This window comes from Stomoxys calcitrans, chromosome 1, assembly GCF_963082655.1.
Source record: "Stomoxys calcitrans chromosome 1, idStoCalc2.1, whole genome shotgun sequence".
Lineage (NCBI taxonomy): Eukaryota > Metazoa > Arthropoda > Insecta > Diptera > Muscidae > Stomoxys > Stomoxys calcitrans.
Genome location: NC_081552.1, coordinates 170,249,301 through 170,276,429, shown reverse-complemented (window position 1 = coordinate 170,276,429; position 27,129 = coordinate 170,249,301). Strand labels below are relative to the sequence as shown.

The 27,129-nt window shown below is 37.0% G+C and overlaps 1 protein-coding gene across 3 annotated transcripts in view; it reads left to right on the top strand.

Moving 5' to 3' along the window:
• The window catches only part of LOC106081689 (mucin-5AC), a 354,746-nt gene that overhangs the window by 149,803 nt on the left and 177,814 nt on the right, over nt 1-27,129 (top strand). Inside the window, exon 1 of one of the 3 annotated variants that reach the window (XM_059365760.1) lies at nt 2,879-2,973. The exons of the other annotated variants lie outside the window; for them this stretch is intronic. Within the exon in view, the coding sequence (XP_059221743.1) occupies nt 2,928-2,973 (46 nt within the window). The 5' untranslated portion in view covers nt 2,879-2,927. Of the gene's footprint in view, nt 1-2,878; nt 2,974-27,129 lie in introns of those variants that run through there. 3 annotated transcript variants of the gene reach the window in all.

The window sequence follows — 27,129 nt, the reverse complement described above, 5'->3', positions numbered from 1 at the left end:
CCCAAATACTTCTTACTTACTATCGGTCCATGTTTTGATATACACTTATAGAAAAAAGTTTGCTGAAAATAGCAAACACTGTCTGCTGAATATCAGTAGTTAATTTTTCTGCTTTTGTAGCAGTAGCTCTGCTATTACAGCAGTGGTACTGCAGTTTCAGAGTAGGAGGCTTGCTGCTGAAAATGACTGTTGCTTAATTATAAAGGGGAAGAACACTTTGAACACATATATAAATGTGCGTCTCAGAGGATGTTTCTAATTACCACTGAGTGTATACCTTCCACAAGCTATTTTCTTTAAATTTAGATACAAAACGCCATGACAGTTCACATTAGTATAGAAATAACAAAAAATGCGAGCTAGCTCAGCCACATTTCGAAATGCATACCACAATGGATGGATCAGGTAGCCTCTTTACAGTAATATTCCACAAATTCAAATCATCTCTTCCAACAAAATTTCTAAAAAAAATTCTAAAAAATGTCTAAAGTTATCAAATCAAGTAACAGGCAACCATAAAAAGTAGCATACAATTTTTTTTCAGCAGAATTGTGTTCTCAATACAACAGATTTTGTTAGTTAAAATAACAGTAAGAAATGTTTTCTAATACAGCAGCTCTATGTTTGCTAAAACAGCAGTAATGTCTGTTTTCCCATTTTTAGCAGACAAAAACTGCTGTTTTAGCAAATATTTTTCTGTTTTGGCTTGGATCTTGACTTGAGGGCACAATTCCCATCCGGTTTGGCTGAAATTTTGCATGAGCTGTTTTATTTTGATTTCCAACAACTGTGCTAAGTATGGTTCAAATCGGTCCATAACCTGATATAGCTGCCATATAAACCGATCTTGAAACGTGACTTCTTGAGCCACTAGAGCGCTCAATTCTTATCCGATTTGGCTGAAATTCCGCATGACGTGTTTCGTTATGACTTCCAAAAAATGTGTTAAATATGGTACAAATCGGTCCACAACCTGATATAGCAGCCGTATAAACCCATCTGGGATCTTGACTTTTTTAGAATCTAGAGGACGTAAATCCTATCCGATGTGGCTGTGCTAGGTATTGTTCACATCGGCCCATAATCTGATATAGCTGCCGTAGAAAGCGATCTTGAATCTTGATTTCTTGAGCCTCTATATGGCGTAATTATTATCCGATTTGGCTGACATTTTGTACAACGTCTTCTCCCATGACCCATGGTCTGAATCGGTTTATAGCCTGATACAGCTCCCTTATAAAGCGATCTTCCTATTTTACTTCTTGAGCCCCTAAACAGCGCAATTCCGAAAAACAGATACCGGGAAAAGAACTCGACAAATGCGATCCATGCTTGAGGGTATATAAAATTCGTCTCGGCCGAACTTAGTACTCTTTTACTAGTTATACCCTCCAACACCTCGAAAAATGCGTCGGAAATCCCATAAAGTAAAGGGTGATTTTTTTGAGGTTAGGATTTTCATGCATTAGTATTTGACAGATCACGTGGGATTTCAGACATGGTGTCAAAGAGAAAGATGCTCAGTATGCTTTGACATTTCATCATGAATAGACTTACTAACGAGCAACGCTTGCAAATCATTGAATTTTATTACCAAAATCAGTGTTCGGTTCGAAATTTTGACAAATTTTGTTCAGCGATGAGGCTCATTTCTGGTTGAATGGCTACGTAAATAAGCAAAATTGCCGCATTTGGAGTGAAGAGCAACCAGACGCCGTTCAAGAACTGCCCATGCATCCCGAAAAATGCACTGTTTGGTGTGGTTTGTACGCTGGTGGAATCATTGGACCGTATTTTTTCAAAGATGCTGTTGGACGCAACGTTACGGTGAATGAACACATTTCGAACCGAACACTGATTTTGGTAATAAAATTCAATGATTTGCAAGCTTTGCTCGTTAGTAAGTCTATTCATGATGAAATGTCAAAGCATACTGAGCATCTTTCTCTTTGACACCATGTCTGAAGTCCCACGTGATCTGTCAAATACTAATGCATGAAAATCCTAACCTTAAAAAAATCACCCTTTATATATATTCTTGATTGTCATGTCATTTTAAATCGATCTAGCCATGTAGTCCGTGCGTCCTCCCGTCCGCCTGTCTGTCGAAGGCATGCTAATTTTCGAAGGAGTAAAGTTATCTGCTTTGTATTAGTGTAGGTCGGTTGGGATTGTAAATGGGCCAAGTCCATGTTTTGATATAGCTGCCATATAAACCGATCATGGATCTTGACTTCTTGAGCCCATAGAGCGAGCAATTCCCATACGATTTGGCTGTAATTTTGCATGAGGTATTTTGTTATGATATACCTCATGCAAATAAATAAATAATCTGATATAGCTGCCATATAAACCGATCTGGGATCTTGACTTCTTGAGCCTATAGAGGACGTAATTCTCATACGATTTGCAGAAATTTTGTACAAAGGTTTCTCTTCAACATACGTATCTAATATGGTCTGAATCGATCAATAGCTTGATACAGCTGCCATATAAACCCAACTCCCGATTTTGCTTCTGGAGCCCCTACAAGGCGCAATTCTTATCCGCATGAACTGAAGTTTTACACAATGACTTCTACAATGTTCAGCATTTATTTATGGTCCGAATCGGGCTATAACTTGATAAAGCTCCAAAAGCATAACAGTTCTTTGTTTGCCGAAAAAGAGATACCGCGCATAGAACCCGTCACATGCGATCCATGGTGTAGGGTATATAAGATTCGGCCCGGCCGAACTTATCACGCTCTTACTTGTTTTTATTTTGTCTCCGTCTCATATAAATTTCTGGAAAAAAATATTATTTGCTTCTGTTTCCCGCCTTCATTAAAATTTAAAATGTTTTTGTTTTGTATATTTTCAGGTGAGTCACAAAGTCCAAGCCACATCTCATTTTTTGTGTTGGATAACACTTTTCCTATAGAGGTGATGTATAAATGCGAACACCGCCATTTCACCGATGATTCTTTATGTGGTAAATTTTTAAAAGCATTAAAAGGCAATAATGCAAATTAATTTGTTTGTCAGATTAACAATTTTTTTCCACGACCATAATATGAAGATTTAATGAAATGGGACTTTATGGCTGTTGAGTGACATCGCTTGGCAGAGAAGTTTTACTAAGCCTAGTAATACTCACAAAAGTCACCATCAATTACTTTTGCTGTCATTTGATTTTATCACAATGAACACATTGTACGGATTGCAGAAGACTGTTGAGACCAGCTGGCCTAACTTTATTTCATGTCGCGGCTGATATGAAATTTTTATTATTTTTGGTCTATTTTTGCTTTTCCAATTTGTGGATGCGCAAACATAAATAACAAAAGTTTGTTCTACAATTTTTTATCCAAGCGTGTTTATTGGACAAAATTACATTATTTTAATTAATGCACATTTTTATGAGTTTTCGAAAAAAAAAAATTTTGTAGAAAATTTTTCGTTCCATCAATAGGTCAGCAGCGAGCCAGTCAGTGATTTGTTATTTCATTGTTTATGACATGTTCATAATTTATGTTTGATGTGTAGTTTTTTTTTGTATTTCTATAATTTTGTTTTTTCTTTTTTTTTAATTATTTTTTTCTAGATTTATGTGCTAATTTAAATTTTATGTATGAATAAAATTGATTTGAAATTGTTGCTCCATAAATCACTAAATATTAAATTTTTTGTTTAGAACCAATATCTGCTCATCTGCACCCACATACCAGCAGGTGAGTGTGCTGGAGCAACATATGTGCTTTTGTTGCTGATTGGGAGAGGCTACAGTAGTTGTCTTCCCATTTCGTTTAAAACTTTTTGTTTTTTTTTTTGCTTCAATGGACATAAAATTCCTAAATGGACTTTATTCTATTTTCAAAGGACAGTTCGACTATGTTTTTCTAAAGCACACCTCTTGTTTTGGTCTTTATAACCTAAGAGTAATTGTGTTCCATAAGATTGACCTTCCTGCAATGTCTTATGTAGCATATGTTGAATTCAAGAACAATATTTGGCATTTTAAGGAACAGAGGCGTATGTTAGATAAGGTTGGAAGAGCATGACGTTCGATATCTAGGTGTCCGCCGAGGTCACCTTGCGCCCTATTGTGATTCTTCAAACGATTTTCCCTGTTGTATGCGGAAAGTTTCAACGGGCATCGCCTCTGGTAACACAGGATAAAGAATTTAAATGTGTCGGTATCTAGTCTTTTTAACTCCTTCAATGCCCAAAGGAAAATTCCATATTAAGTTATTCCTACCATGACTGAAAGCCGGACATTTGGTAGAAAATACGGTCGGTATCTTTCGAGCCGTCGGTTTCATGACATCAACAACAGATGTCGTCATTTCTAACGCCAATGCAAGCCTGGTGCGTATTAAGCTTATTCTTAGCTGCGCCGTGTAGATTTATCTTCTCCATCTATAGTAGCGCATCTATCGGGGTTTCAAAAAAGTACTTGACATCTTTTTTATACCCTCCACCATAGGATGGGAGTATACTAATTTCGTCATTCTCTTTTTAACAACTCGAAATAGTCATCCAAGGCCCCATAAAGTATATATAATCCTGATCCTCTCGATGTTGTGAGTCGATCTAGCCATTTCGGTATGTCTGTCGAAATGACGATAGCGGTCGAACGAGTAAAGCTGCTCGAAATTTTGCACAGATACTTAATATTAGTGTAGGTCGTTTGTGATTGTAATTTGTAACTTGCAATTAATTTATTTACACCCGCACAGCAAGAACATAAAATTCTTATAATTAAAGTGCGGGTTATATCTTCAACAATTGCACATATTAAACACTTAAAACTTAGAATCTATAGCTATACAATACATCACAGATTTGGAATGAATAATTTACTAACGGAAAAAACCAAACATTTGTGGCTTTGTAGATTTGAATGTAAAAGAAAAAACAAAAATTAATCTATCAATTTAGGAGGAATTAATAGACTTAGTTAATCCAAAAAAAAAAATTAAGGTAAGTATATAATAATAAAAATAAATTGATAAATAATTCTTAACATTCATCAACTTAGTGCAGTAAAATGTTTCCAAAGTCTGGGTTTAAACGTTGCCGAGTTATTGAGTAATTGCAGATCGTTAGGAAGTGAGTTCCAAAGACGTAAAGCGAATTTGAACATATGCCATTCAGAAACAAGCCTCCGATGAACTTCGGGAACGATTTTTTTTACCTCTAATAGATCTGACGAATTCAGTGAATCCATACAGATATTGTGGTGCCTGCGTGTAGATCAGTTTATGCAGGAAAGTAAGCGACCTCAGGTACAATAAGTGCTGAAAAGGAGACGCCATACAGGGATAAAGAGTATTCATAACGAGTAACGCTATTAAAAACGGTGTTTAATTCAATTCAATTCAATTCAATTCACTTTATTAATAATCTCAAAGCCATTTTGGCCAAATTGATTACAAAGAAATATATAATGGCACAATATAACTAAATACTTATATCTACAAACGTATATAAATTAAAAATATTTTACTACTCTATCATGGATTTGGATTGTTTCCCCCATAAACATATCACTTAATTCTTTACCCATTATCAACAGTCAAGACGATAAAAGAGTTAGCATTTTCATTTTAAAGTTAGAAATTGAAAGTTCAAAGTGTCTTTCAGAGTATGGTAAAAAAGTATTCCAGATGCGACAAACTCGTACTTGAAAGGAACGTTGCATGATTAAGGAATTAAACCGTGGACAAATTAGAGAATGGGATCTTGAAGAAAGTCCAAAAGAGAAAAGAGTTGTCAAATATGTAGGAAAACCAAGCTTTGTTGCCTTATAAAACATAATAATTACACGTAGCTTTATAAAATTGCTGAAAGTGCAGCCCAAAAAGTCAAAAACATATGGAGTTACATGATCGTACGCATGCAGCCCATAAACATATCGGATAACTCTGTTAAAATATCTCTCTAAACGTATAATGTTAGAAGCACTTGTTCCAGAATATACTTCAATGCCATAAGATATCAAAGGCATCAGAAGAGAACGTGCTAACAGCTTACGTATTTTTAGTGGCATATATCCGTTAATGCTGTAAAGTTTGCGTAGACCGAAAGTTAAATTTGACAAAACCTTATTAATGTGGACATCGAAACTTAGTCTATTATCTATATAGAAACCCAATGTCTTTATCGAGCTGACATATTCCAGCATTTCATTCCTTATTACAACACCTGGAATATAACTTCCACTATAGTTAAAAACCATTGCCTTAGATTTTAATATATTTAGAACTATAAAATTATCAGCACACCAAGTCTCAATATTATTCAATGTGGTCTGAAGTCTTGCTATCAGTTCCCTAGTATTATCTCTTCCTGCAGACACAAGCAATTGAAAATCGTCGGCATACATGTGTCCAACAACGCCATGTAAAGTATCGAATATATCATTGACATACATACTAAAAAATAAAGGTCCCAATACTGACCCTTGAGGTACCCCCCTGACAACTTCTCTTGTTGAAGACAAAGCATTACCAGCTTGTACAAATTGTCTACGAGAGGAAAGAAATGATGCAATAAGCGAACAAGCTGTTTTGGAAAAGGAAAAAATTGAAAATAATTTGTTCAACAAGAGTTCATGACAGACGGATTCAAAGGCTCTACTCAAGTCCAAAGTTACTAAGATCGAAACAGATTTATTATCAATATTCCTTCTCACTTCATCCATTAAACTTGCCATCAGTGTTGTTGTGCTAAAGTGTCTCCTAAAGCCAGATTGAAAATTTGAAAATAATCTTGTTACAGTTTGACTAGCAACAATCTGTCTATTCAATAAAATCTCAAAGATCTTGGAGAACACCGGTAGAATGCTAATGGGCCTAAAGTCGCTTGGCGTTGTCGGTCTGCTAATTTTTGGTATGGGCACTACCCTTGCAATTTTCCAAGCATCTGGATAGGAGGAAGTCATCAGTATATTATTGAATAAGTGTACAATTAATCTTGAAATGAGAGGAAATATCAATCTTAAAAATCTTATTGGAACCCCATCAACTCCAACAGCGTTAGATTTAATTGAATTCAACGCATTCCACACATCTGTCTCATCCACTGGATGAAAATCAAATTCATTTAGCGGCCTCTCACCACTATAATTAACATGCATTAACCTTGGGGCACCACTAGGTGGCGGTAACAAAAAGTGAATATTACATCCCTCAACGTCCACATCATTATCAGCAAGATTACGTGAACTATTGCCGTTCGCACCTAAGTTCTTAAGTTGTTTCCATGTTTGGGACTGCGTAGTAGATTGAAATAATTCGGTAAAAAATATGCCTCTACGTTTCCGTATTATACGTTTGGCTCTATTCCTGTATTTACAATACACACGCCAACGTCCTTCGGTTCTATCTTCCAAAAAACCTCTAAAGGCCAAATCTCTTTGCTCTTGTGCGCTTTGGATTTCGAAAGCCCTCATCCAGTTAGCTGTTTGTTTCTTCTTATACAGCTTCTGGGGGATATGCCTATCATATAATTCCAATACCAACGCATTCATAAAGACAGTCTGATAATTTACATCAGTTGTACTATACATTCCACTCAGATCCATCATATTCACATCTCTAGCGCAATTTTCAAAATTAAACGAGCTATAGTCCCTAATGAATCTTGACTCGGTATCGGCGGTGGTTGGAATATTAAGAGATAAACAAATCAAAGCATGGTTGGAATTTAGGGCTGGAAATTGGAACTGCATACTCTTTTCAATTAAACTTGAATTTGACAGTAGATAATAGTCCAATAGAGAACATCTTTGGGAGCCTATGCTGAAATGTGTAGGTGATACATTGTGTATGATATCTAGTCCCATTCTACTACACAATTCTCTCATTCGAATACCATTCTCAAACAAATTTACGTTGAAGTCACCCATAATTACCACCCTTTCATACCTAGCTGTGTACTCTGCCAACAATGTTTCACAACTATCAATTCCACCATGAGGCAAATACAGAACACCAACTAATATTTTAGATTCGCCAGTACCTCCAATTTCAACAAATATACCCTCAGATATACCTTCATCCATAATCTCATACACTACTCTTGATTTAAGCGCGTTGTTAACATATACACAGACACCTCCTCCTCTTTGTACCAACCTATCACTTCTATAAACACGATATCCATCTATGTGAACAGCTGCATCTGAAATTGAAGCATTCAGCCATGTCTCCGATACACCGATGACTTGAAAGATTTTATCTTCAAATAGACTACGTATCTCTTCTAGTTTAGTTGAGTTCGATCTTGGGGCTATGCTTTGTGCGTTTAAGTGTATTGCATTAAAATGAGCTGGATTTAAGTTTAAATTACCAATCTCGTTTTTGTTGATTATGGGTCCAAGATTATCATTAATCATAACATAGGCATAGTGAAAACCCCCAAATCCATGATAAATGCAGAAACCTAAAACTAAATCTTAAAATAATAAAAAGTAACAATGATCTGTACGTATTAACTATCATTCGTTACGATTGCTACTCATTAAAAAAAATAATATTTTAGACAAAAGAAGTGATATTCTGCTATTACACAAGATATTTTAAAAAGATAAGATTCTCTAGCATAGCGATAAAATAATTCCATGAAAGAAACAAAGCTATCATAACTTGGGAAATATATATCTATCATGCCTGTTCCGATTTTCGAAAACGCAAAACGAAAGAATTTCTTTGCCGTATTTCTTGCAAAACTCGAAACGCTGACGCTTGAATTCATACTCTTATCAAAGCTCATATAGTTAGAGCAACCTCAAGTGATTTCAAATCTTAAAAGAAAGCGATTTAGAAAATATAAGCAAAACAATATATTGCGTTTTGCGAATTCGGAAACCAGAACAGGCCTGTATATGTATATTATGCATGAGAAATAAAAATTAATTGATTTGGAAAAACTAAAAATATAATTTATTTATTTGTGGTGATAACAAAATTTTGGAATCTCTAAATCTGGAATTCAAAACAGTTTACAGTCAATTAATGATAAGATAAAATAATGCTTTTCGTTTACATTTTCCTTTAATTTAATTTCTATTTATATATTTATTTTATTTAATTTTTTTTTCTTGTTTTTTTTTTTTTTCATATTTATTTATTTTATTTTTTTTTTTTTTTTTTTGAAATTAATATTTTAATAGATAAACATATTTCATATTCGAATATGAGAAACCAATAAGTCTATTTACAAGTCTGCCGTTAGCAAGCCCATTCCAAAGCAGCACCAACTGTTTCTAGAGCACCAGCATTTGCAGTAAAGTCATTAATTTGGTCAAATCTCACATTCTTTTCTGATCCATTCGCCAATACCAGCTTAACCTCTGGAACACTTGAATTTTTGATAAAGTATTTGGTAATTTTCTTCTCCTTCAATAGCTTTCTACAAAAATATTGCATATTTGCTGCTATGGGTGTTAGGTGTTCATTTATATACACCCTAGCTTCAATATCAGTATTTATTACATGGTTAAGCTGTAGATTTTTCGTTTTTATATAGTTAGAAAATATCTTATCTCGCTTTCTTACGGAATTAAATTTGACAAGTAATACTTTTTTATTGCGAATCCAAGTGCAAAGGTGGATATCATATGGCTCTAGCTTGACATCCAAAACATTCCCGATTTTGTCCACAACTTCGTATAAATCATCATTTGTTAAGGTTTTTGGAAGGCCACTGACCAATATGTCACATCTGTTAAGCTGTTTACGTATGTGATTATTTTCAACAACTAACTTGTCGATTTTTGAATTCGTTCCTTTCTCAAATGTCTCTATGCGAGACAAACAGTTTTCAATATCACTTTTAATAGAGTTTAGTTGCGGCAATACATTATCCATTAGTAACTTCGACACTTTTTCAATTTTAGTTTCTAGAGCTTCTAATTTGGCTCCTACATTATCTTGCCCAGAAGTATTTTGAGAAGGTAAATTAAAACACTGGCCACATCGATAAAGAAGTGCACCTTGGCTTTTCTTTATAGTCTCTATTAATGCAGCCGTCATGTTGGGTATGCCTTTTGGAGCGCAAGAAATATGAAACATATGACCGCATAAACCACAAACAATGTTAGAGCGGGAACAGTCTTTTTCGCATTCGTAGCACTTCATCTTATTGCTTTGTTTTGCTTCATCCAATTTGCCTGGTACTTCTTTAATTATTAATTTGCTTTTAATTCTTTCTACGCTCAAACAGCTCGATGTTAGATTCTTTGCTTCTTGTCTCTTTTGTTTTGTTGTGCTGTTATTGCTGATTTGACTTCTGTTTTTGAGTGGAGATTTATTTATTTACTTTTGTTTTTTTTTTTTTTTTTTTTTTTTTATTTGTAGACATAAGCAGTGTTCAGCTTGATTGGCATTATTGTTGAGTGTTTATCATTGACATTCGTAGACTCATGCTTTAGATAAGTTTCTCAAAGTTTAAGAGATAATTTAAGAGAGAGTTTGCCAATTACACGTTTTATTTTCCTTTCATATTTTTGTATTAGATATTTTAAATAACTGGCATATTTAATGAAAGAATTTTCTAATCCACTGTTTGCACAATTCTGGTTTCAATTTGTGTTATGCGTGTTTTTTACCAATATGAATATTTAGAGAACGGATAAATTGTTCACTCATAATTTTTTCAATGGTGTACTAGTCAAGGCTATTACACGGCCATGGTATTTATTGTTTTTTCATGTTTTTCTTTTAAACTATAAACGTATTTATATCACAAATAAAGGCGTTTCATTTATTTAGACACAGTGACTTTTTTCAGTTTATTAAATTAGCATTTATCACACTAAAATATTATTTTTATGAGCAGCAAAGCAAAAAACGTCTACTCGCGTGCCATTCCTTTTCACCTTTCCTTAGCTTACGTTAGATTTATAACTGATGGACTGAGTGCGATGTGACAGATACGACAAAATAAGACGAACGGACGTAGAAGAAAAAATGTAAAGATGTTTCCTCTTATCACATAACAAGGAAGAAGAACAAGAAAATTTATCTTGTCATTCTCCAAATTGACCCTGATCCTTTCAGTGACCTCTGCCAAGGCAGTTACGCATCTGTGGTTAGGATGAAACCCGGACTGTCTCACATATAATAAAGAGTTCTCGTTGACAAAAGACGAAATTTTCAAACACAGCAATTTCTCAAAGACCTTTGACAAGTAACAAAGATGACAAGGCAGTGGGATGACCTTGGCATACTACCACGCTAATGGAAAATAACTCGTGGTCAAAATCCTATTGAAAACATAGGTTATATGAGGAATAATAAGGGGGAGCAAGAGTCTTACAAATCTAGGAGTCTTGCAAATAGGCCATAGAAATTGGGATCTGTGGGACAGTAACAAGGGCATCATTAAGCCCATTGATGTCCAAGTTTGTTGAACATCTACTAGTATCCTTCCCAATTCCTATGTCTCGAATAACCTTCCAAGTTCTCTTGGAGCCTATTGCAGAAGTAAAGCGTCTATAATAGTAGTCTTTCTTGGCTACCTTAATCAACTTATTGACGTGGTCTCTTGCTGACCGAAAGGCATCATGTAACTCAGGCGTCCTGAGACATCTCCACCTGCGATGCGACATATTCCTCTCGTGAATAGCCGAACGAATATCCCGGGAGAACCATGATTTCGATCTAGAGGACACTTCTCTAGTCTTGAGTGGAACCGTAAGCTCCTGTAGGTCACGGATATTCCTCTGTAGAAAGTCAGTTTGTTCATCGATAGTTTCCATACGAAATATCAGATCCCAGTCGATAAGCACAGGACTTGAAAGCAAAAAATCCTGGTCGAGACTGGCAAAGTCTCTATATGAATAAGTTTTCTAGTCCTGGTGAGCTCAAATTCATAACGTAAAAAGATCAAGTCATGGTTCGAAAAACATGAGGCTGAGGACGTTAGAAGTGTCGCTAACAAAGAACAGATCGAGAAGCTTGCTGGGCCGAATCAGTCTATGTTTTGATATATCTGCCATATGAACCGATCTTGGGTCTAGACTTCTTGAGCCCCTGGAGGCCGCAATTATTATCTGATTTGGCTGTAATTTTGCACGTGGTGATTTGGTACCACATGCAACAACCGTTTTAAGTATATCAGTCCTTATCCTGATATAACTGCCATATAAACCGATCTTTCAATTAGACTTCTTGAGCTTTGTGAGGGCAAAATTCTTATCCGATTTGGCTGAAATTTTGCACGTGGTGTTTTGGTATGACTTCCAACAAATGTGCCAATTTGGTTAAAATTTTGTATCGGTCTTTTTGGTATGACTTCCAACAAGAATGGCCTAAATCGTTTGATAACCTGCGTAGGTCCTTTTGGTATGACTTCCAACACGTATGGCCTAAATCGTTTGATAACCTGATATTGGCTAAATTTGCCTGAAATTTTGGAGGTGGCATTTTTTTTTACTTCTAATGACAAGTACGGTCCATATCGGTCAATTATTTGAAGTCAGGCAAAGAATTTGACAAATGCGATCCATGGTGAGGGGTATGTATGATTCGGCCCGGCCGAACTTTGCAGGCTTTTACTTTTGTTTTAAATTAAAACGCAAACATATTGAGATATTTCAAAAACTTTATTTTCGGCTTGAAGTATAATCAAAACATTTATGAATAAAAGCCACCGCGGGCACATTTGTCAATACGTTAAATCCAATTTTGGATGACTCGGCCACACATTCAGCCGAAACGGTCGCTATTTCCCGTTCAATGTTGGATTGTCAATGTGTGAGCTCTTCCAATGTCGTCGGCTTGTTGGCATTGACCAATGAATTGATATAGCGCCCAAAGAAAAAAAGTCTAGAGGTGTCAAATTGCACGTACAAGGCTGCCAATTAAGTGGGCCATTTCTTGAGATAGCACGCTCATCAAACTTACTGTTCAATAAATCGATTGCAACATATGCTGTGTGGCTTGTAGCACCTTCCTGTTGAAACCATATGTCATCCAGGACCCTATCTTCCAATTCAGCCCAAAAATAATCAGTGAGCCGTAGTGTTGTCCATACACGGTAAGGTGACTATTGGCATCGTCGACGAAGAAGTATAGTCCAATGTCGCAGCCGTCATGCAAACCGCACCAAACAGTTGTTTTCGGTGCATGAAATATTGATTTGTGAAGCAAATGTGAAGCTTCATTATTAAAGATGATTTTGAGACGATGACGCTCTTAAGGTAGAGTGGTCACCGGCTCTGAATTTAGGTAGTAAATTTTTATGATTTGCAGACATTGTTTATTCGCGTACTTTACCATGTGAAAATTTAGTTAACTGGATAAATTGACAGTGACAGTTCGATGATTAGTATAAGAGTACTTTCAAAAATGATTAGTATAAGAGCAATATCTGTCAAAATTTAAAATTTTAGCAGAATGGATCTAAAAAGGATCGACCTTATACTTGTCCAGTGTTCTTCAGTGAAGTCCTGATTAAAAAAGCTAAGTTTCAGCTGCACGATCTTGCACCAATTCAATATTTTGTAATATTTTGTCAGAAACGATTTTTCGACCCCTTTCTATTCCGGCTTATCAGGATAATATTCTAGTGTATCGGGATAATATTCTTTAAATGTATAATGTTTCTGTTCCTAATAAGAATACAGTCGAAACCGCATAAGTGAACATAGTTTAACATAGTTCGGATAAGTGAAATTAATTTTGAGTTAAGCGATATAAGCATAAGTGCAAGAGCTTATTATATATGAAATAATTTGGGTTGAAAAAAAGCAATACTGAGTAGAACTCTTTGAAAGTCAGAAACAATCACAAGGGATATATGAAAATATATTTCTGCGATGTAATTGATGACGCTAGTTTTTTCAAGTCCTGATACATTCCCATAGAATCCAATTTTCCACTTATGCGTAATTAAGTTATATGTAAAACTAAATTTTGGGTGTTAGAACAATTTCAGTTTAGCGGTATTTTCAGTTAAGCGACTTTCACTTAAGCGACTTTCACTTAAGCGGTTTCAATTGCATGTAATATAACCAAAAATCAGTGGTTCTGTACAACAAGTCTCACTTAAGCGAAATTTTCCACTAAAGCGTATTACTGGATTCGGCTGTAGGACAGTCACTTCGATTACAAAGCCCTGGTTTAACCCTGCGATTACAAGGTGTATACATGATAGGGATAGAACATACTCCAGGTGGATGTGCTGCAAGATGGTATAGGAATAGTCGGATTGATTCAGCAAAAACTGAGTACAATTATAACTGATTCAGTTTGGCCATCGACTCTAGGAGCAAGGTTCTCAATGATATAGGAGTTGGAAAGTCTAGAGCCTCTAGTTACTTTGTTGGTGAAGCGGACGATCTCAGCAACACATTCTTTTATATACCAACGCTACAGGCAGATCCCTCATTTTATGGATAAGGTGATGGAGTGGTGGGGTATTGTATCTCATACAGTCTTTCTTAAAACTAAGGTTGCAATCGCTATCATCAAGCCCCTTTCTTCTGCCTCTGTTGTTTCACGGTCCCTGAATTAATGCTTATTCTATTTTGTGCCTATTTAAACTAAGCATAAGGTTATTAATGGTCTTTTCACAGTAATGGAGATTAGTCTGAATAAAACATATCATCATACTTACAGTGGAGCTTACATGATCCTCAGTGTCCAATATCGATGTAGCAATCCAACATGTGATACCAGTACTTATTCGATATCTATTCTATTCAACTCTTTCGATAGTTTCGTCGCTGACAATGACAATTCGGTCGGGTTCAGAGGGAGTTTTCAGAGGGGTAACTTCTCTTTTATCTGTGATTGCTGTCCGATCTTCAGTAAGGAACTTTTTCGAACTTTCTAAATGTTCATAATTGGATTTTAATCTACTGTTTCCTATTTAATATACATAATTACTATATATTTGTTTGTTAAATACCTATGTATGTAGCAAAAAGCAAAGGCAGTTTTCATACAAGACAGAGGCAAATTCTTACACAAAGAATGCCAAATTTACTTCATCAATGTTGTTCATTTGAACTTTATGCTCTTGATTTCCCCTTTGACAATGCAATCAGTTAGTAAAGTGGTATTTTGTGAAACCGTAAAGAAAATTTGCAATACTCTTAGAGATACACTTGACGTTATATTTGTCCATCCATTTCTACTTCTTATTCGTTTTGAAAAATGCTGCAATTCTTGTGGTTTTGTGGCAATTTTTCCACACTTCTCACAAAATTCTCGTTTGAAGATCATCAATCAAGTGCCATCAAGAAACCACCAAAACCGACATTCAACCAACAATATATGGACAAGAGTCAAGGTAATGGTAATGATGTCACATTATGAATATTTATCAATATCATAACGATAGACAATATTGCAAATTTTCTAAAATTATCCACGTCAATACCAACATTTTGTATGTGTGGGCAGAAGTTGACATTTGTTTCGGAAAATGTTTGTATAATGTATACTTTATGCTAATTTCTTTCTGCTTTTTTTGGTTTGTTGTTTTTGGCATTTCCCTCATTGATGATTCCACAGGGAATAGGCAATCTTCTCAAGGTTAATCATCTTCTAATGGTTTGATATGAAGAGCTAATAAATGTTGTTCTATGGTATATATGGTCTATATATATTGTGTGAGGCACATTGGTATGAATATCAAAATGTATTTATATTTGCTATGAATTTTGCTTCACTTTGGGACTATTAACCGACTGAGAAAGCACCTAGATATTGCTACTCAGAAAAAAGTTCATGTATTTTATGAATAATGTTCATAAAGTTTTGCTTATGTATGGATTTCCGTATTTCATAAACGAATTTCATAAAACAATTAATAAAGGGTTTTTGCGAGAGAGAAAATATAGATATGCAAACGCGTACATGGTATACATGTACTTTCAGAATGTTAATGCAAATTTTGCTAAACATGCAAAAAAAAAAAAACATTTATTCCAGAATTTTTATACCCTCCACCATAAGATGGGGGGTATACTAATTTCGTCATTCTGTTTGTAACTACTCGAAATAGTCGTCTGAGACCCCATAAAGTATATATATTCTTGATCGTCGCGACATTTTATGTCGATCTAGCCATGTCCGTCCGTCTGTCCGTCCGTCCGTCCGTCTGTCTGTCGAAAGCACGCTAACTTCCGAAGGAGTAAAGCTAGCCGCTTGAAATTTTGCACAAATACTTCTTATTAGTGTAGGTCGGTTGGTATTGTAAATGGGCCATATCGGTCCATGTTTTGATATAGCTGCCATATAAACCGATCTGGGGTCTTGACTTCTTGAGCCTCTAGCGTGCGCAATTCTTATCCGATTGGAATGAAATTTTGCACGACGTGTTTTGCTATGATATCCAACAACTGTGCCAAGTATAGTTCAAATCGGTCCATAACCTGATATAGCTGTCTTGACTTCTTGAGCCTCTAGCGTGCGCAATTCTTATCCGATCAGAATGAAATTTTGCACGACGTGTTTTGTTATGATATGCAACAACTGTGCCAAGTATGGTTCAAATCGGTTCATAACCTGATATAGCTGTCATATAAGGCGATCTTGGGTCTTGACTTCTTGAGCCTCTAGAGTGCGCAATTCTTATCCGATTGGAATGAAATTTTGCACGAAGTGTTTTGTTATGACATCCAACAACTGTGTCAAGTATGGTTCAAATCGGTCCATATCCTGATATAGCTGCCATATAAACCGATCTTGGGTCTTGACTTCTTGAGCCTCTAGAGGGCGCAATTCTTATCCGATTGGAATGGAATTTCGCACGACGTGTTTCGTTGTGATATCCAACAACTGTGTCAAGTATGGTTGAAATCGGTCCATAACCTGATTCAGCTGTCATATAAACAGATCTGGGGATTTGATTCTTGAGCTTGTAGAGGGCGCAATTCCTATCCGATTTGTCTGAAATTTTGCATGACGTATTTTATTTTTACTTTCAACAACTGCGTCAAATAAGGTTCAAATCGGTTCATAACCTGATATAGCTGCCATATAAACCGATCTGGGATCTTGACTTCTTGACCCCTAGAGGTCGCAATTATTATCCGATATGCCTGAAATTTAGTACGACGGATCCTCTTATGACCATCAACAAACGTGTTTATTATGGTCTGAATCGGTCTATAGCCCGATACAGATCCCATTAAAATCGTTCTCTCTATTTAACTTCGTGAGCCCCAATGGGCGCAATTCTTATACGAATTGGCGGAAATTCTACACAGGTCTCCAACATATAATTTAATTGTGGTCCGAACCGGACCATATCTTGATATCGTTTTAATAGCAGAGCAACTCTTTTCTTATATCCTTTTTTGCCTAAGAAGAGATGCCGGGAAAAGAACTCGACAAATGCGATCCATGGTGGAGGGTATATAAGATTCGGCCCGGCCGAACTTAGCACGCTTTTACTTGTTTTCTTTATTAAATGAATAATTATCTCTTGTTCAAATTAAACTCTATTTTTTACAATTTTTTTTAGTATTTCATCAGAGTTTGACCAGTTAGTGGACGAAAAAATAACCTGTAGATTAATCGTAATTAGTTTGGTTTCTTGTCTTGAAAGACAAATTTCAACTTTTTTCTTTATAAAGGGTGATTTTTTTGAGGTTAGGATTTTCATGCATTAGTATTTGACAGATCACGTGGGATTTCAGACATGGTGTCAAAGAGAAAGATGCTCAGTATGCTTTGACATTTCATCATGAATAGACTTACTAACGAGCAACGCTTGCAAATCATTGAATTTTATTGCCAAAATCAGTGTTCGGTTCGAAATTTTGACAAATTTTGTTCAGCGATGAGGCTCATTTCTGGTTGAATGGCTACGTAAATAAGCAAAATTGCCGCATTTGGAGTGAAGAGCAACCAGAAGCCGTTCAAGAACTGCCCATGCATCCCGAAAAATGCACTGTTTGGTGTGGTTTGTACGCTGGTGGAATCATTGGACCGTATTTTTTCAAAGATGCTGTTGGACGCAACGTTACGGTGAATGAACACATTTCGAACCGAACACTGATTTTGGTAATAAAATTCAATGATTTGCAAGCGTTGCTCGTTAGTAAGTCTATTCATGATGAAATGTCAAAGCATACTGAGCATCTTTCTCTTTGACACCATGTCTGAAATCCCACGTGATCTGTCAAATACTAATGCATGAAAATCCTAACCTCAAAAAAATCATCCTTTACTATCAACACCAATTCAAGTACTCTTCCGCTGCAGGCAAAGTACAGAACCAGTTTTCGCTTGTTGAGAGAACACATGTTAGAGAGTTTGCCCAACAAGAGAGCAAAAAAAAGCACAAATAGTGAAAAAGTAGGGAAAAATAAGAAAATGATTTTACAAATCCTACATATTTTCGAAAAATACCGGCTTGTGAATTAATAGAAGAACTTGTTCATGTATTTTAGGTTCAATTCATGTATGTTATGAATGGACTAATAAAAAAATGTCTTTAATGTTTTTTCTGTGTACCCCAGAACATGGTTTTAAATGCAAGATGCAAGTTTGTCCATAAACATTCCATTAAGGAGCGGGCAAACTTTTCACTTATCAATCAGTGCTGTTCCATTCAAGTTTAAGCTCAACGTTAAGAGACCTCCGTTTTATAGTCAAGTCCGAGATTTCTGGCGGTTCAACCGGTTTAATATCGACCTCGAAGAGGTAAAGAGATAGAAGGCGATTTTCTCCCAAGTTAATTAAGAGACTCGGTGCGATGAGTTTTAAGACGTGTTAACACCACAGAAACTTACGTACTCCGTGTTCGCCTGGATCTTCGCCTGCAGGACCGGGCAGGTAGCCGGAAAGAAATCTCAATTTCCAAGGCCCACTACGCCCTCCAGCGTTGAACCATTCGTGTAGCATGAACTTGCAGATGGCAAAGTTTCATCAATCCAAGACTGTGTCGCTGGCTGGCCTCAAGTATCGTCTTAAGTATACGTTCAGAAACCTCTTACATTCCTTCCTATCGTTGCCTCGACTATACCGCAATGGTACGACCTCCTGCTCCTATTCTTTATTCATTATCCCATCGTTTTAAGTCCCATAGCGGCCTCACTCTTAATCACTCTTTCCAGTGAAAATATGAAATAACTTGAGTTTAAAAAGAGCAAAGCTCAGTAAAACTCTTTTTAAGTCAGAGATAAGTTAAAGCAATATACCAAAATATATTTTTGCGAATTTTATTGATGTCGCTAATTTTCATATAAGCGAATTCAGACGGCCTAAAATCCCTCCTCCGTCAGTATCCTGAATAGATTATTTTTGGTGGTGAACCATAGGAGTGGCGATAAAATGATCCTCTGTCTGTGCCCTGTGCCATTTTCTTCCTTATTTTTATGTCATGTGACCCACAACTTATCCACCTGTTTATAACCATTATGCGGTCTCTAAAGATCCGGTCCACTCAATACTGCTCTAAGGATTGGATAAGTACTTACCTTGTTCTCTAAAATGGCCCAAAGAGAAAAATGCAACGTATAAGCTTCTGGTGACTTGAACAGCAATTTTTGATGGAAAATTAAGTCCTGTGGCTACCCACGATAATCCTGGGAGTTTACGAATAGCTCAATCGGGAAATTTTTCTCGTCAGATAACACCATGTTCGAATATTCACCACATTCGTGCTAGTGCAGCAACTCCTATCCTCTTTCTAGTCGAACTTTTGTTTCACTTTGGTGTAATATGAAGTAAGATGGTGTGCTATACATGACTTGTAAGGCTTTACCACGAGATGCTAATACAAGCAAAGTATATCTCCCTAAGCCAAGGAGCCAGTCTATCGAATACAGCTTGGAATTCAATCGGTGATACATAATCAGGGTCTGGTGACTTCAAGGAGTCGAAACTTGTTATCGTCCAGAGAATTTTTGACTCAGATTCGATTTCCCCAATAACCTTCGACAAATTCATATCAGTGACAACCGCTTTTAGCGTTGTCCGTTGGAGAGTTTCCCGGGAAATGTGTATCAACAAGTAGTTTCAGTGTTTCTTCACTAAGCACTGTCCATACTTTTTTCTGAATTCTGAATATATTCCACCGTAAAAGATTTCGAGGTCTTAGCCTAGAGGTCTCACATGTATCCTCCACGGGGCTGGGATTTGTTCTGAGCCATATTCAACTGGCACTTGTATGTTCTTAGTTCAGCCCTAAGGTCGAAACAGAATGTGCGCGTCGATCTTTGTTTTTGAGCATTGCATTGAAAAATGTCAAAGAAGCATCGCTCAAAAGTTAAACAATTAAAAGGTGACTCCGTTCTCTGTGTTAGATACAATGATATCAGCTTGCAAGCACTCTCTAAGAAATTAAAAAAAAAATGCTGAAGTTCTTGAACAAGGATATTTTGTTTATCAGTGTCAAACGCTTTCCTGTGATCTTTGCTGTGTGAAAAGATATCAGTTGTTTTGGACGCATCAGGCTAATTGCAACTATTTTTTTTTTCGTTTGTTTCTCATTCGAGGCGAGCTCAATGGTAGGAGATTTTTTCCTGCAATGGAAATGGAAAGCCAGATCCCACACACCAAACAACATTGGACGCATTTCGTCTTTGGTTAGAAGACTTTTCAATCATATTAGGTGTGAAGGACCTTCAGGACCTTACGTTGGTATGATGTACTTATATCGTATTTATTGTGAAAATGCCTCTATGATATAAATACCACTTTACCAACGCTCGACAGCCCTGTCCGCTAGCTGTTCCTCTCCCAATGCATGTGTTTGTGTAATGACCGATTTTTTGTCTGCCCAATTACACTACTCCCATGGCATACACATGATTCTGTGCAGCTTTTGAGAGTTACATTGAATGCTTCGAACGCTAGATAACGGTGCGTGTGTACTCCAGTATTCCATTTATAATAAGTTGTACGATATCATTCGCTAAGGTAAGAATGTTGTTGAAAATCTTAAAATGTTTTCTTTATTTTGAGTAATTTTTCCTACTCTTATCGAATAAATTTGGTTGACTATAAGGTTGTGCCGTTCTCAGTAAATGCGTGTTGTTTATTGTGATATCTATTATAGAGAGTTGTAAAAACGCTGTTGTTTTAATCAGCCTCTGTCGCATTTGACCGCCTGAATTTGAATAATACTTCATTTCATTCGGACCACTGTGGTACAGGGTATTACAACTTAGTGCATTTGTGTGTAACACCTAGAATGATGAGAGATAGACCCATTGATAAGTGTACCGATCGACTCAGAATCACTTTCTGATTCGATTTAGCTGTGTCTGTCCGTCCATTCATGTTAATGTGTGTAAAAATTACAGGTCGCAATTTTCATCCAATCGTCTTCAAATTTGGACGCCTAGAGACAGGGCGTATTAAAATTGCAAATAATCAGTTCAGATTTGGATACAGCTCCCATATATATGTTCGTCCGATTTGGACTTATATTGCAATAATGTGGTCATTTGTTAACCGATCTTCACGAAATTAGGCACGAAGGTATCTCCTATGATTTTTCTGATCGCTAGTAGATTTTAGAGAAACTCTCGACATTTCTCGTGAATTTCATAGAATTTGGATTTAAATAAAGCTCTCACATATATGCGCGTCCAATTTTGAGAAATATTGCAATGAAGTGCTTATATGTTAACCGATTCTCTCGAAATTTGGCAGGAAGGATTTTCTTATAACTCTTTATATTGCTGGTAAATTTCATAGAAATCGTGCCAGATTTAGATAAAGCTGCCATATATGTATATCGCCCGATTTTCACTTCTAGAGCCACTGCAAGCGCTTTTATTGGGCAATCTTTCAAAAATTGTTTACAACGCTTTCCTCGACGACTACCACAATATCTAAGGAATTTGGTCGAAATCGGTTCAGATTTAGATATAGTTCCCATATATATGGTCATTCGATTTTGAGAAATATTGCAATGAAGTGGTCATGTGTTAACCGATTCCCTCGAAATTTGGCAGGGAGGATATTCTTATGACTCTTCATATTACTGGTGAATTTCGACCCGAAAGGCTTCGGTCGGGTTAACCAACTTTATTGACGGCAGTCCTCTGGCCTTCACCGCCAAATTGTTTGCCCTTTCATTTCCCCTTACTCCGTTATGGCCCGGCACCCAAACGATGCGGATTTTGCCATCCTCAGAGAAGGCGTTAATCGGCTTTTTACACTGCAAGACTGTTCGTGACCTTACCGTCCTGGTTGTTATTGCCCTTTTGGCAATTTTACTATCGGTAAAGATGTATACCCTCGACGCCCTCGCGTTAGCACCACGCCCTTCACGCTGTCATATTTAGTTTCACAGATATTACAGTGCCAACTTGGTAACACTTCTTGTCAGCTACCCTGTATAATTTTTTGTCCGATGCAAATCAACTCTTCCCTTTATTGCAAATACATATAATACCCACCTCTTCTCCTTGTGTCTATCGACAACCCCTCAATAAAAAAAAATGACTTTTTTCATAAATCACCTCTAGTAACATCCGCATACTGGCAATGACATGAAATAGTTGACAAATATTTGATCAGTATAAAAATATTTTTGTTTGTGTTCACACATTTTATTTTATGCATGAGTTGAATATCCGTAGCGCCCCAGCCAGCTGAAACTACAGTTTAATTAAGGTGAGAGACATAACGACACTTGTAAAAATTTGATTTTTTGTGCTCCCAGTGGCAGTGAATGTGTTTTACAAATTAAAATCATGTAAATATTTGTTCAACTTTTGGTCATATGCAGTTTGTAGAGATATGTTCGCTTCCCACAAGCGCCTTCCGCGCCACATTATGACACAATCTTGTGCAAAAAATTGGGTGAAATTCAAAGAGTATTACAATTTAGAGCATACGTTAATGGGGGGTTTTGTTAACGATGCAAGGAAGAAACATTGCGGGTTTTGTTTCGCCAATTCATGGCATTTTCCATTGCAAGGATTTTGGTGAAAGGTGGGGTGAAATCTCGCGTTTTATGACTCACATTATGCGCAGAATGAAATTCCAAATACTTCACAGCGTGTAATAAACTAAGAATGCAGCTCGTTTAGCTCGAAAAAGGGAATAAACCGACCTTAGTTACCAGGAAAAGGCAGAAGGTTTTAGGTGTTTCTTTTGTGTCGTAGGATATAAGCGGAAGGATTTTTGACTGGGATGTATGGGATGATACCCTCTAGACCTGAAACTGCGGAGGACATAGACATGTTGGTCCAGCGGATCACGAAGGCCCTGAATGGCTCGCTTTTGTCAAAATGCTCTACAGCCAAACCAGGGGGCAAACAGTGACCGCTATGGCACTATGGTCTCAAACCCCCTTCCAAAACTATTTCAGCATTTTATTTGTAGAGGGTGATTTTTTAGCTATTTTCTTTTTGGCAACACTGGTTTAAACAGCTCACGCACGTGTCATGTTTTGTTTCATAGTCAAACATCTTCAGTTTGGGCTATAATTTAACCATGAATCGTCTTACAAACAAACAACGTGCGTGTTTTGTTAAGAAAGTTCATTGAGCTCTTCTTCCATTTGATGGACGAATCTAATTTTTGGCTCAATGCGTACATTAATAAGCAGAATTGTCGATTTTGGAGTGAAAATCAGTCAGAAGCATTGCAAGAGCTACCAATTCATCCAGAAAAAGTCGCAGTTGGTGCGGTTTATGGGCTGGTGCATCATTGGACCGTACTTCTTCAAAGATGATGCGAATCGTAACGTAACTGTGAATGGTGAGCGCTATCGTAAGATGATATCCAATTTTTTTTTTTGCCCAAAATGCAAGAGCTTGACTTGCATGAAATATGGTTTCCAGAAGACGTTGCCACATGCCACACAGCACGCGTCCGAGGCGAGTTCGGTGAACATTTTATTTGACATTCGGGACCGGTCAATTAGACCGTACGATTTAACGCCTTTAGACAATTTTTGTGGGGCTTTGTTAAAGCTCATACCTATACAGACAAGCCCGCTTCAATTGACGCATTGGAGTACAACATTGAACCATTAATTCGTGAGATACCGAGCGAAATGTTGGAAAGAGTTAACCAAAATTGGACTAAGCGAATGGAACATTTGAGGCGCAGTCACGGTCAACATGTGCATGAAATAATCTTCAAACATTAAATTATATGGACCTTACTATCGATTCAAATAAGGATTTCATGCATTTTTCAGAATTTCGTGTTTTTTTTAAGCTTTCCTTTAGCTCTTAAAAAATCACCCTTTAGTTTTAAGGCTTTATAATTTTGAAACTGAAAAACTGATTGGGCAACAAATCCGCTTTTTATGGGATTTAGACCCTAAATTGCAAGATCGGTCTATATGGCAGCTATATCAAAATATAGTCTGATCTGGACCATATGCAGGTGGGATGTCGGGAGGCTTGAAACAACTCGCTATTCAAAATTTCAGCGAATTCAGGTAATAAATGCAGCTTTTATGGGATTGAGACCCTTTAGCGGCAGATAGACCGATCTTGGCAGCGATCTTGGTGGAGAAAGAGTGGTGGAATGGCTAAGATATAATGACATCACGGCGATTGGCATAAATATCTTCTCTGACAACCAGGCAACTATTTAATCCCTGGAGATTTCTAAAATCAAAAACCACCCTCGACAGTCGCAGGTCTCTTAACGAGATGGCAGTTCAAAATTCTACTGTTCTGGATGCCGGGCCACAGAAATATCTCAGGGAATTGTAAAGCGGACAAGCTTGGGAGACTACGAACTACCTTACACATTCCAGGGGAACTGGAATCTGTGGGTATGCCTCTAGCGACATATAAGCTAAGTCTTCAGGATTAGGCTCGAAGAGCAACGATTGACAGAAGGTCACAAAGGGGGAGTTGTGAACATTGCAAAATTATGTGGCGTAATCTAGACTTGAAGAGGTCTACCGCTTTGCTCTCGTTGGCTAGAACAAACGTCTCAGTCATTGTGGCCGTCATAACAGGTCACTGTCTGATCGGAAAATATGCAGATTAGACTAAGGGCTTCATGTAACGACTTTTGCAAAAGTTGTGATGACGTCGAGGTAGAAGAGAACATCTGCTGTGTGTGTGTGTGTTATGTACTGGCAGTCAGAAGTAGTTCGTCTTTAGTTTCTCTTTTCTTCGAGAACTTGTCTGATTTAGCGGATGGGAACATTTGCAAGTGGTTGGGCTTTTTGAAGAGATTTGGATGGTTCAGCGGTTGGAACAAGAAGGCATTCTCCTTTTCCTGTTTTTGTGGTCTCTCAATGGACGGAATCGCCTCAGTGAGAAAAAGACTAACCTAACCCAAGTCTTCACCTTATTTCAGAAGCTTTCAAATTCTACCTCTGATACTGAACTTAATGTAGGGATGTTTTTACAGATGAAGCGCGGCAATGAGGACATTCCCGCGCTTCATCAATTAGAGTTTTGTGAAACTTCTTTCCTCATACTGTTTGAAGATTTTCAGACTTCATACTTAGTAATACAACTGTTCTAAAAACTGAAGTAGATACTGCAAAGAAGAATCGTTTATATTTATCCTTCCGCATCAACCAATATTTATTCCTGCAACATTTACTATTTTTCAGTTGGCCTCTATCCTTTTTTACTCGTTTAATATCCTCAAACAATCTTTCTAACAATATCACGAATGAGTAAAAGCCTAACCATGCATTTTGCATAGGAATTTTCAAATCAAAAATGACTCATTGAATGAAATATGTTTGCGGAATGATGCAGAAACGAACCATCATCCATCCCCCCGGATAAAATACAAATGGTTGTGGGTATTTGCAATTGTTGATGGCCACCGAAAAAAACCCATCGGATAAAGACAATTCTCTGCCTAATGCCAATTTTTTTTTTTGGGATGAATGAATGAATAATGGCGGGCGGTGAAATGCCTTTCAATGTAATGCATTTGATGGTCACAAGTAATAATGAAAGGTATTCAACAATGACAACGAGAGTTTCTTTTTCAAAAACCGCAAAAATGCCCACATGAACGGCCACCATGACCACCAGTGACGCAAAAACATGCATCAAATTGCAACATATTGACGGTAGCCAGAAATGCCAAAAATGGCAAATATGTGGAAGTAGAAGTTTAAAAAAAATTATTACAAACTCATGTTTAGAGATAAGAGGTAAGGGAGTATCCGGAATAGGACTTAATTTGGTTAAAAATGTTGGTGACAAATTTGAACATTAAATAAATAGATCGAATCAAATAAATAGATCGATCTTGCTTCGAGAAACTCATACCGATTGAGTAATCAATTTTGATTTGGGTTTTAAATCTGATGTGATTTTAAGGAAATATTGTACACATACTGGACCAGTTGATAGGTTCCTTAAACACGTTCCACTTCTTCTTCTTCAATTTCTGAACCTAGTTTTGAGATGCTTTTCTCCACTCGTCTGCATCGGAGGTTTGGTCGTCCCCTCCTGCGCTTACCACCATGTTTACTATTAAAATACTTCTTAGAAGGAGCTTTTTCATTCAATCTGACAACATGACCTGGCCAACGCAATCGTTGTATTGAAATGACGACAGCATAAACATCTCTCGCCGATATACTCTTCTCTATCTTTCTCGAAAAAACACTCCAAGTGCTATGCTACCTCGTCTGCTTTCGCATGTATCCATTCTCCGGAATCATATAACAACTCGGTTAATGTTGGTTTCATAAATAGTGAATTTTTGTCTTTTGAGAGGTGGTTTTGCTTCTAAACTGCATGCTCATTTCAAAGAAGAAGCATCTTATATAAGCCAATACTATTCTGGGTTTTGTTTTTCAAAACTGTCAGTGCCGTTTGTTCCTTTTAAGGCGTTGCCAAGGTTGATGAAGTTTCAGACTTTCTCAAAGCTATAATCACCAACTTTCAGATGTTATAGACTTCCCTCGGATTCAAAGTGCTGAGTGCTGAGTCGTACCTACACCAAGGTTCGTTATGACGCATTGGGTTACACAGGATGTACACTACTGTGGTCAGACCGATTCTCACCTATGCGATACTTAATTAGAGACAGCTGAACTTGTACCTGCAATGCCCTGCAATAAAGACTGACCTTATACTAAGGGAATTAGGAACATAGCTCTCATCGGATCTCGGGCATTCGTTTGTCAGAAGGCCGCTGGGGTGGAACAACTACATGGCGTATGCAACGTGACGGACTATGTGCCGAGCGAATCTTTCTTTGATAGCGGCCTG